Source organism: Scatophagus argus, chromosome 1 (assembly GCF_020382885.2).
Source record: "Scatophagus argus isolate fScaArg1 chromosome 1, fScaArg1.pri, whole genome shotgun sequence".
Lineage (NCBI taxonomy): Eukaryota > Metazoa > Chordata > Actinopteri > Scatophagidae > Scatophagus > Scatophagus argus.
Window position 1 is genome coordinate 4,337,389 of NC_058493.1, and position 12,255 is coordinate 4,349,643.

Below are 12,255 nucleotides of genomic sequence, written 5' to 3' on the forward strand. Positions count from 1 at the left end.
CACTCTGTGTGACTGTGAACCTTTCATTAAGAAGAAAAGAAAAGAAAAGTCTAGAGACAGTTCAGTCTCCAAGTCTTTAGCTTGCAGGTATAAAGGAAAATCTCATGTTAAGGTTATAGTCGTGTAGATGTATTGTATCCTATGCTAAACCTTAATCTCTGCCCACGTAGCTTTAGAGTTTTGAAACATGTTGATTTTCTTTCTCTTCATTCTGCTTCTTCTTTCCATGCTTTCAAAGGTTTTTCTGTTTTTTTTCTTTTTTTTATGATTTTCTATATGTCCTAAATCTTTCACTGACATTTTCTTTTTCTTTCTTTTCTTCCTCAAGACATTTCTCAACCTTCATTAACTGATTCATACTAACTCCCTTATCTGGAAATTCAATCCATACACTTACAGGATCAACACTCCATTAGCCACATTTTGAGCTCATATATTCAAAGTTGGGCCCAATGGGTGGATTTGGTTTACTGTGTCTTAATGTCAGGTTGTCTTACCTTAGTGTACACACTTTTCCTTCAGATGCGTTTGTCACCGCAAATCCAGATTGTTTCCGTTACATTCTCGGTAAAAGCAAGTCAGTTCCAAACTGACTTCAGTTTCCTAGCCCCCCAGGTTAGGTCAGTCCTCGACTGATTTCTTTTCAGTTCTCAGAACTAAATCACAACAGAATCAACTACGGCAGTCAAAACAGAAAACCTAGTGAAATGTCTCTAAGCCAGACTCTCCATTTCCCTTTATTTCTTGGGAGGACAACAGGGTCCTGTGGAGATTGCAGTGGTCACGGTCCAGGGCCCCGACAAACGGTCCTCTCATCTCTGAATATTCAGTGAGGTAGAGGCTGGAGTTTCTTTTCCCCAGGATGATCAGTCACCATCCACTCGGGCCTCGGGAAGAATCACTCAAGGGATCCCATTTCTGACACCAAGTCTGTTGTTGAAAATTTAGTGTGGCAAGCTCTGAAATAAAGATGTGGCAACTGAACTGTTTTTTTTTTTTCAGTTTTGTTTTCTTTAATGAAAGGTTCATACTCACACAGAGTACAGAGCAGTGAGAGAGATTGGAACAAAGAATGTAGTGTACAGGGGCACTTTTATACCACATCCCTAGCCTGAGAGTACTTGCTTATCAGTTTCTTATGATCAAAACGTGTAGGCAGCTAGATCAGCTTGAGCTAGTTTCAGAAAATTTCTAATTAGCGTTTACAAATGGCAACAGAAGTGAACACTCAGAGTACAGCAGTGAACATTCAGAGGCTTTCTCTAAAAATCAACATGTTCAAAACATTAAAGCTAAATGGGTGTGGGATAAGGTTTAACACAGGATAACATCTATACGATTACAACCTTAACATGAGACTTTCCATTACACGTCTGCGGCGCTCTCCAAGGTGCTGATCCTACTGCTCTTTCTCTTTTCCTTCCTCAGCCACAGTAGTGGGGAAGATTTTGGCTGCATAAAATGATGAAATGTTCCTCCCAACTAACCCAGAGCACTGCTTTGTCACTGATTAACCTGCCTGCCCAAACCTCTACCATTTTCTTGTAAGCTAACCCCAACTTGCTCAACGCGTCAGTCAGCTCACGAGACCCTCAGTTTGTAGGTCAGCTTGTGTATCACTACTGTCTTGCATCCTAGCTGGGTGGAGCTAAGACATCAGGAAGACATGTGAGTATGGTAAGGTTGAAATCATGTGTTTTGTGGATACATCTCAATTCCCTTAGTTGCATCAACATTTTCCTTGTGAGGATACTGGTGCAGTTCATATTATTCAAATTAAAAATGTAGATTTGTTTAAATTACTTAATTGAATCCTTTTATTTGTTCTTACTGAAGCCACACCTAATTAAAAAAGGTGTCAAGATTTCAACAACTCATTATGTACTGAAATGAAATTGCATTTTTCTTAGAACCGTGTAATGAATTGAGCTTGTAAAAGTCCATAAAAGCGCTGGTGCTGCAGCAGTCTCAGAATCGTCTGCAGAGCTCTGCCTGGTCCCTTCTCCAGGGGTCATGGAAGTGAATCTGTAGGTGAATCAACAACACAGAGAAAAGTTAATGTGATGGTGTGTATAATTACATATGAAATATAACATTTCTATAATTTTAATAAATTAAAATGAATAACTGTTTTAAGAATAATGTAATTAAAGGTGTGTGTTAATATTAGTTACAGTTGTGAATTTTGATTATGTTTATTACAAAATTAAACAGAATCTTTTTTTTTTTTCAGTCACATCTCTTCAACCACCTCTTCAAGGACAGTCATTCAAGTTATTTAAATAGCCTGTAAACACAGACACCTGTTAAGAGGCCTATTCAACTGAAGTAAGTGAAATCACTTGTGTGGGTGTAAAATAGGTGGTAGAAGATATTTTCACACACACATAAGTGAATTTTTGTTAGAATATACAATTCCTCCAGTGCCTCCTCAGGTATAGTTTTGAAACACTTCTGTAGTAAAGTTAGATTGATTGGATATGTACTGCATAGTCCTGCTTACCCCATAGAGCCCAGTGTAGAAGACAAAACGAGGTTGGCGGGACAGATAGAGAGCAAAGATTGTCATCAGAGAAGGGATAATATGCCATACAGTAATAACAAAGCAAATAAAAATAAATAAATAAATAAATTATGCAATCATTTTTACATGGCGATCTGTATATTTTAGGTGACTGCAATAAATTCAGAACAAAACTTTGGCTATTGACCTTCAGAAGCCCGTGTGAGTCCAGTCCCTTAAGAAGCAGAGATACACCTCTTCCTGTAAGCAAAGAAAACCAATGGTATTCTAGGAGCTTTACTCTCCAGGGGGCATATACTTGCCACAAGATCGATTTCTCTCTCCCTTTACACTGAAAAAAATAATCCTCTCGATTTACTTGATTTTATTGTGTACATCGGTCCCACATGATAAGAATGTGGAATGCTGACACAATCTCCTCATTTATCTCAATGAATTATTACTTGTTGAGCAAAAATATTTCAATCATGTTCAGGTGTTGAAAATAATCAAGTTGAATTAACTTATTTGTTTAAGCTACTAATTAGCTGTATGAAAGCGATTTTATCATGTTCAGGATACCCAATTTTCAAATATAACAAACTTGATTTGTTAATGCTAATATTATTTAAACATATTATGTAACTCAAAAGCAATTTTATTATTTCCTTACAACCCAGTTTAGGTCTCTAACTCTAACCTGATTTGTTAAAGCCTGCAGACATCAGTTTTGTGTTGTGTGCAAATACAAAAATAAAACCTTGCTTTGCTTTTAAAAAACAAAATTTACTGTTCTTTGCAAATCACAAACAAAGGGACTTAAGTGCAGTTGCCATACAGTAATTTCAGCATAGAAATACAAAGCTGTAACCATTAGAATATCAGTGTATTCAAAACTACAGTAGTACAACTTACAAAATATTGTAAACTGTGCAGTGCATCATTAAGAGCAAAAATAAAATACCAGGCATACAGTTACAATAAAATTTTTACTGTAACCCAGTAACCAAATATGCCACAAACTAGCAAGTAAGATCTAGTGTTAAAAAAAAAAACAAAACAATGGTTATATCCCTGTGAACACCATCTTAGGTTGTAGGATACAAAGCAGGCCATCTTGCCCTAAAATCATCCACCATGCCTGACGTTCACAGTCTTGTGAACAGCATCAGATAGATGACAGATTTGCCAAAAAAAGTGCTCTGTTGGACACACTTCAGTCACTTACAGTAGTGGTAGATTCAAACATATTGTGAACTGTTAAAAGCATCATTAAGAGCAAATGTAAAATATCAACAACAGTAATAAAAGTTTTTTTTTTTACTGTAACCCATTAACTAAATGTGCCACAAACTGGCAAGAGCTAGTTTTCAAAAAAAGTAACCTGGTTATAATCCTGTGAACACTGTCTTTGGTTGGAGGATGAAACAAAGCAGGCCATCTTGTCATAAAATTATCCACCATTGCAGCATCAGATAGATGACATAGATTTGCAAAAAAAAAGAAAAGAAAAGAGTGCAGTCATCATTTAGTCCAGTTCACTCAGAGAGCCTGTTTTTCAAAGCAAGTGCTTTGTTGGAAAGCTTGCTTGCATCTAGTTCCATCCAAATCTTTTGGATAACTTCAAAGGTGTAGCGGAGGTCAGCAGGGTAGTTCAGGTTGAGCACATACATCAGCCCAAACAACATAGCAACAGCTAATGCTACATTATCAAGATATTTCAACACCTTGATGCCTTCCAGAACAATGCCAATGTCCTCAATGTTACCACTGGAAGCACATTCTTTGATGATGTAGATCCCAACAGTGGTGTCTGCGATGGCCTCGTTGATGGTGTTGTCATCAAGGCTCTGTATAAAACAGACAAAAGGTAAGTAAGACAGCCAAATCAAAATATTACTATTCAACATAAAACAGTGACACTATAGATCTTGGTAAGGTGAAAGTTTGAATGGAGGCAAATATAAACATTTAATAAAGTGGAAGCATTATCAGTTCCTTAAGAAACACTTTCAATGCAGTCTCACCCACTTCGTTGCACACAGGATTCTTTCAGTATGTATGCAATTTGAAAAAAAGTCTTGAGAACAGTTTACCTTTTTATGTTCTTTTAGCATCAACAAAAAGCACTGTATAGATTTTTTTTCTGGTATGAAACAGTAAGCCACTGATGATGAAAATTATAAGAAATATTATTTTAATTGATGAATAATATCAGCACAAGTGATCATGAATGAGAATAAGAAGAGTGGAAAAAAAGCAGAAGTACTGATTAATATACATACCACATATTCCCGTAGAAGGTTATCTGGATCTTCGCCCATGTAAACACAGACTCCTTTGATGATACACTCTCGTCCAGCATCTATATCATCACACTGAAAGGACATTTTCTAGATTAGTGTATTAATTCAGCTCATGTACCTTAACTTTACTTCGACTGTCCTATAGGTGTACAGTATTTTTCTCGTCTCCTATGATTTCAAGCCTTGCCTTGTACTCCATGGTGGTGGATGATTGGAGGGAATTAGAACAGAAAGAAGAGGTAAAACATAGAAATCGACAACCCCCCCCCCCCCCCCCCCCAAAAAAAGACACCAATTCTTTAAAAATAAAAATTCTAGGACTGTAGGAGGCCTGCAACACTTACAACAGCGATTTGTGCAGCGACTCTTTTGAGCTTTTCCCCTAGCTGTCCTCCTCTCCTTTGGAACAGCCTTATCAGATTGTCGGAGTGGAGGTCTAGCTGAGACAGGAACTTGGACTGAAGCGGAACAGTGGTGATTCTCTTGAATTCAGCGTTGATCTGAAAAAGCACAGAAGATTCAGGGAGAATATCACCATCACACAAAAGCAGAGCAGGACAGTCAAGGAGGGAGATGAAGCACAGACACATGATGTGCTATTAGGTATAGGTAACAGCCTTACCTCACTGACTTCAAACAAAGCAGGCCATCTCAACCTAAAATCTTCCACCATCGGTGCGTCACGAACAATCTCATGTCTTCTATATGCGAAAGTTTTTTCCATCTTGAGCTTCACAGCCTCTCGGTTGTTCCTCTTCCCAACATCCAAGAGTAAAGCTTTTCGCATGGCTTCTAGACTCTCCTCAGTTTCTGCTGATGGGTATGTTGGGCAAAAATTAACTTCTGCTCTTTTTGCCTTTTTGATGCCAAAGGCTGCGCTGCGCTTTCCCGCAGGTTTGTTTTTTAAAGAGTTCACTGTCACTTCTGGGCATCCCAGTTTTCTCAGTTGTGTGCGGTAGTTAGATAGTTTATATTTTAAACTCATCTTCCATCCTCCATATCCAGTACTGGACCCCTTCTGAGTTAGACATGGATGTTTCTTGATGAGACTCTGGGCTACTTGTTCCATCTCCTTATCACTAACATAGACTTTATACTGCACAATTTCCTGCACTAACCCATCAAGGATGGCTGACTTCAACTTGGGATCTGGAATGAGTACAGTGCCATTTTGAATGTAAACTAAACCTGCCTGCTGAAGTTTTAATTCTGCGTCATAGGAGAACTTGGGTACATGAAACACATCTGGCCAGGAGGACCGTGAGCTTGTAGACTCATTTGAGGACAGTATATCTGTATCCACAGGTTGACCTAATGGTGATGAGAGGTCATTTGCTGAGGAAGGACTTGATTCTTGGAGGTGTTGGAATGGAGAGCTCTCCTGTTGCATTGTGGGCATTGACAAATCAATTACTCGTAGAGTCCCTCTGTCCTCCACCTCTGAAACAGAAGTTAAGTTCATGAACTCATTCCCAAACAATGAGTCCATAAACTGAAGTCTGATGTTTCCCTGAAGGCTGCATTGTTTTTTGACTTCAGCCATAAGGTCTTCAAGAGATTCAGGGACTCCATGTGCAAGACTCAGCCTCTGACAGCTGCCATCAGTCAGTAAGATCTTCACAATCACAGGCATGGTCAAGTCCTTTACTCTGTAGAAACACAAAGAATATTAATCAGACATCAATGTAATTTAAAATGTCAAATCCAGTATAAAATATGTTAGTATGGTGGGAAAATATATCAGAATAGATAACTAATATTTATTTAATTGAATTTCAGACATTTTAGTACTTCAGGGACCTGTAGACACCCTGCATAGAATTATGAAGCTAGCTTAGAACAAATTAACACCCCATGAACTTAAATATAAGATTTTTTTAATTGCTAATATTTTAACTTAAGTAACAACCCCATGGATTCTAATTTATAGCTTTTTAATGGCTTCCATATCACACAAATAATGACAAGTACACAAACACACACGTAAGTTACAAATTATCATTAACCCTCCTCTCAATTGTTGCAGATCACCTTTTATTTCAATATGTCTTTTCAAAGTCACCATGCGAGCTGATCCAATCTTGTAGTCAACAAGTGGATAGATATCAAGGAGTTCACTGGGTGCCACGAGTGTGAATGATCTTGTGGGTGATGGACTGAGTTCAAAGGCTCTGTAATGCTGTCTGTACCAACCACAGAGCTCAATGACGATGTAAAATACACTGTTGTGTAAAATGCAGATCTGTTCAATTTCACTGAAATCAGGCAGTCCACCTGTTGCTCTGTGGGCCAGTATCATACCCTTCCTGTATGTAATGCCCCTGGTTGTCACACTCTGTGCAAGCTGAACTTCAGGTGTGTCTGGGAACTTCTGTCTGATGGTCTGTGCTATTTCCTCTCTGAGCAAATCTACTGATAGAGTGGATACAGCTGAAACCTCGAGGTCTGACTTCAGACATGGAGAACTCAAATGATATGCGATCATCAGTTGATGCTTTGAGGCTAAGGAAAGAGGAATGTTTTTAAAACACCTTGTATGCCTGATGACCTGCTTAAAAAAGCTGTGCTTAGCCTCAAAGCGCATCGTCCACTGTCCAACAACTGGACCAAACAGCCTAATTATTTGGGGGTAGTGTTCCAAATAATGGTGTTTTGGGATGAGCTTGATGTCTGGGAACAATATTTGGTACCGCTGCCTGTGCTCCAGGATTTTGCTTTCTAAAAAAGCTAGTGAATCATCACTGTGTACGGGGGCAACAACAAGCTCAGTGATGTCCTTCAGATCCATGAGGATGAGCCATGCAGGCTCATCCTCGGGTACACATGATCCCACCAAAAAAGGCAAAAACCTGAGCAAACTCCAGTTTTCATGAGCATTTCCGCCCACTGTTTTTCTGCTGGAGAAACTCTGTGACACAACATGAGGTTTGTTTGTCCTGTCAGCCCATTTGTACGGAAACTTCAAAATGGCAATGTTCAACTCAGCTAATGTGAAGTACTTTTTTGAAATGAGCACTGTCAGACAACGAGCAAGTTCAACTGGGATTATACCCTCAAACACATCATGGGCAAGATCAGGAGGATAACCAAAGATGACATGAAAATGAGACAGATTTTGTGTGAAGACACATTCCCTTTTCACTCCAAAACAACTTGTACCTGTATCTTTGACTTGTCTGACATGGGTCTGATGTAGCTCCTTGGTTCTCAGACTAAAAGCACCAGATGCTACTGAATGTCTTTGAATATCACTGCTACTTCCTGTGCAAAATCTGCAATAGTATTCCCCTGAAAAACTCTGCAAAAATCCTGCAACACTGTGAGCTCCCAGGTTGTCAGCCACTACACTGAATACAGTACCTTTAAGTGACTCACCTAACAGTGGGACATAAACACCAAGCTCCTCAAGAGTTTTTAGATCCTGTAAAAGAGGTTCAAAAATTTTATCATAACCGTAGGTGTTCACATCATCGGTTTTGCACAATACTGACAAGTAGATGGATGACAATGCAGAATGAGACCCTGGAGGTAAGTTAGCCAATACCCAATAAACAGCACAAAGCTTATGCTTCTTTCGTGAGGTGCCAAGTGGGTTACAGGTTTCAAAGTCATCAACATAAAAATTTAGGATAATCCTTGGCTTTTCTCCAGCAAAGAAACAATTTTCCTTAAATAGAGAGCCGTCCCTTGTGGATCTGTACTGATGTGTCACACCAGAATATGTGCCTTCCTGTCTTTGATGACCGTCAACCACCTTTGTAATGATATCCTCTCTATTTAACAGCTGCTGTAAGGACTTCAATATTGGGACATACTGGTAACTGCGTTTGTTTTTAGCATCAAGAATGTATTCAACTGGTTCTATAACCCCAAAGTTATCCTTGTAATACTGCTTACGCAGATAGGCTGTACTTAGAGATCCTCCTTCTTGTATGGACCTTTGCACTGGATTGCCAGAACAAATTGCATCAACCGTTTCTCTAATTACAAGTTCATCAACAGACAGGTTTCTCTGAAGAAAGATGTCACGCACAGTGTCACAAGATAATGGCAAAGGGGCAGAACAGATTAAATGATGGAGTTCCCCGAGAAATTCATCTACAGCTGAAGTTGGCACATGGACCAAATGTTCTAACTTCAGCAAAGCGGCTGCAAATCTATGCTCAATGACCATCTGCAAGTCTTCAGTATGAGAATGAGTGTTTGAAGGAATGGCAGTATCTGGCAGCTCAACACACTCCTCACTATTTTCTTCCAGTTCATTCACAGATGATATCCTTGTAGTTAGAACTATTTCTGGTTTAAAATCAACCAATGTGTGATGGCGGTGTTTTCGGTTTTTGTGTGATTTAAAAGTACAATAAATGTTTGTCTTAAAGTCACAACCTAAAAACATACAAGTGACTGTCTCATTTCGTTTGAGATGTGCATTTATATGAGAAAAATAATCCTTGTCTGATGCTAAATCACTACAGCTACAAATGTGACAATTGAATATAGCTTCTTTTTTGTGAGGAACACCTGTGGTGTGGATTTTACTTTGGTGGACAATAAGGGCATTCCAAGTCTTAAATGTGCATGGACAGTGCTGGTATGTACATGGATAGCGAGAACTACGTCCAAAATGTGGATGCTTTAACTTGTAGTGATGTAAAAGCTTGGGCCTACTTGGTACAGTTTCTGGACACGCCTTACAACTCCACATCCCTGGACCTAGTCCTGCAACATAAATCAAGAGCATCATTAGTCATATCATTCATCCTCAAAATGCAAGTCCGAACAAAAAGGCTCACTGCATTACAAAAATTCTAAACAAGATGGAAAAATGCTATCATGTTCAAATAAATGCATAGGTCCTTAAATACAAGGACTAACACTTGCTTGTTTAGACCAGCAATATTTTGCAGAAAAAAGCATTGATCTTCTTTTATAATCAAATGTGAAAAATGGACCTGGACAAATGACAATTTGCACAAGAAAAAATGAAAAAAATCCAAGTACCTCACATTCTTTTTTTAAAATGTATCTGAAATGAAAATGCAAATCTAGAGCTTACATAAATGTGACAGTACCTACCACTACAGAGCCTTTTGAATGTATGATATGCAAATAGGACAGAGAACCATTAAACAAAATATTTAGCATCAGCCAGGTGTCTCAGTAAAAACGCATAGACACAGTCAGTCAATCAACCAAAGCTCTTGCAAATAAAACAAAATCACAAAAGTTACAGATGTAGACAATTATTTAATTACACTTTGTGGACGCGCGCGCACACACACGTCATAATTTAATTTTAACTTTAACTTAATCGCTCTCGTCTCCCCTCCTCCTCGATCCTCCATCTGGAGCATGCAGGGGCGAAGCCGGCTAACGGTTGCTACCCAATGGCTGTGCTGTGGTCAGCAGCGGGCCCGGGAGCCGGGCGGACACAGCAGAGAAAAACACACCGATGCTAGAGTTCTCCAACGGACTATAATGTCTCTGGCTACAAGTACGCTACACGGAGTTAACAGGCTGTTGTAACTGTTATGTTACGTTACTGTGTGAAAACAGCGCTCAAGTGGACTATCGCCCACGTAACTATAACTGGAACATAAATATGAAGAGAACTTACCTTTAGCTACAGATATTAGGTCATGACCTCTTGCTGTAAAGCATGGACATTTTCCAACGGCCTTTCCCGCTTGAGGGTTCTACTTCTTGTTTTTTTCCTGGCACGTAACCGGCGTGGAAGCGCCCCCTTCTGTTCCGGAGGGATTAATGACAATTGCTGGCGACATTCAAATCAGCAGAGACTAAACTCGATGACAATACGTTTGTTTTTTTAATTTGATCAATATGATTCAACTTGAAAGAAACCAGTTAGTTCCACATGCTGTATAAACAACTTAAGTCTACTTGATTAAACCACGTTCACAAACGGAATTTAAATAAATTGTGTTGCTTTTTACTAAGTCAATTTTGTAAATTCAAAGACCCAGTATTTCCTTTTTTTCAGTGTACCTTTATCAATCTGTCTCTCCCACCTTTTGCACCCTCTCGTGCTCTCAATCCATCTCTCTCTCTCTTCAACCGTCCCATTTATTCTGCTTTCCCTCAATCTGTCTTTCTCTGTCTCTTTTACCACCATTTATCTCTTTATCCTGTTCTCAGTCTATCACTCTCCATCCCCCATCTCTCTCTCTCTCTCTGTCTCTATCGCTGCATATTAAAATACCTCATTTGGATCCATTCTCAGCTCCTACACTGCAGCTTTCATTGCATTGCTTCAAAACTAGAGAGCATCTCATCAGCTTTGTGAAGATCAATCTATCTGTCCTTTATTTCATCTGTTTAACTCAGCGCAGAGATTAACCGATTTTCCCTCCCTCCCAATATAGAATATCTATTTGTCATGTTAAATCAAGACAAAGAGGTGAAGGTAAAACATATCTGGAGTGGTGAAAGGGTAGAAGCCATTAGAGGTGGGGTGGAAAACTTAAAAATGAGTTTGGAAAAATCCTGACAATTTCTTATTTGATCATTATTCTGGTGTGGTTTACGAGTTTCAATTCAGGCAATTCCTGCAAGCAGCAGAAAAAACAACATGATGAATAAAAATTCAATGACAAAAAAATATATTACATTTCCACATTTATTGATTTGTTTTCTCATAATTCGTTTCAGCCTGATAATGTGTCAAGCTTAATATTCAGACTGTACATGGGTGGTCAAAATTCCTATTCTCTTATCAAGCTGCTAGCTCAGCCTCCAGGACAGTTGTAGTATAACCAATACAAGGGTGGTAGCTTCTTGGTAATGCAATGGTGTTAACCAACCCAGTGCCTGATTGAGTCTGTCTATTGAAAGAAGGCACAAAATCTTTGTTATGAGGATGGCTGATGTTTTTCTGTAGTTCACTCAACTTGTTCAAACAGGAGGGGAAGCAGGCCCCAGGTTAAACAAAGGGTGATCTTTAATATCAATATCATTGAGGGTATGAAATAGCAGTCAGAATAATTCCTAACTTATATAGACTAAGGTCATATCGACTAACACTGCGTCTACAAAACCTGCAGGATGAGAGCAGCAGAGCAGCAACCTCTGTCCTCTGCAGTGTCTACTCAGGATGTGTTCAGCCAGTGTACTGCTGTACATCACCGTATTTACCACACTGACACAGTGTGTCACTACAGTAACTAGTTTACATATCTAGGTCCAATCACAGAAGTGATATATATATAAAAAAGTTAATACTACATGTGTAGTTGCAAAGGCTTTAGATAAGATATTTTTATCAGAAATTACAGATATATGTACATGTTAATAAAAGGTGTAGATGTTATATATCTGCCGTTCAACAGAGAGCAGGACCAAAATGCATGACTCAGAGGACAAGTTTCAGCAAGAACTCACAGTCTTTAATTTGAAGGCAGAAGTCTGGAACACAAGAAGGCAGTCAGT

The 12,255-nt window shown here is 38.9% G+C and overlaps 1 protein-coding gene across 5 annotated transcripts; it reads right to left on the reverse strand.

The window, feature by feature from the left end:
* Positions 1 to 3,268: 3,268 nt before the first annotated feature.
* On the reverse strand, positions 3,269 to 10,815 carry LOC124063279. Of its 5 annotated transcripts, XM_046396964.1 has the most exons (7): positions 10,427 to 10,815; positions 9,478 to 9,528; positions 8,185 to 8,230; positions 5,432 to 6,458; positions 5,154 to 5,309; positions 4,789 to 4,881; positions 3,269 to 4,353 (listed from the first exon to the last, which is right to left on the reverse strand). In XM_046396964.1, exons 4-7 carry the CDS (start codon positions 6,440 to 6,442, stop codon positions 4,042 to 4,044), a joined length of 1,572 nt encoding a protein of 523 aa, XP_046252920.1. In that variant the 5' UTR covers positions 6,443 to 6,458; positions 8,185 to 8,230; positions 9,478 to 9,528; positions 10,427 to 10,815; the 3' UTR covers positions 3,269 to 4,041. The 5 variants fall into 5 exon arrangements, with proteins under 5 accessions (XP_046252920.1, XP_046253092.1, XP_046252835.1 ...); XM_046397136.1 differs by lacking the exon at positions 8,185 to 8,230; XM_046396879.1 differs by having other exon boundaries at positions 6,841 to 9,528.
* Positions 10,816 to 12,255: the final 1,440 nt, after the last annotated feature.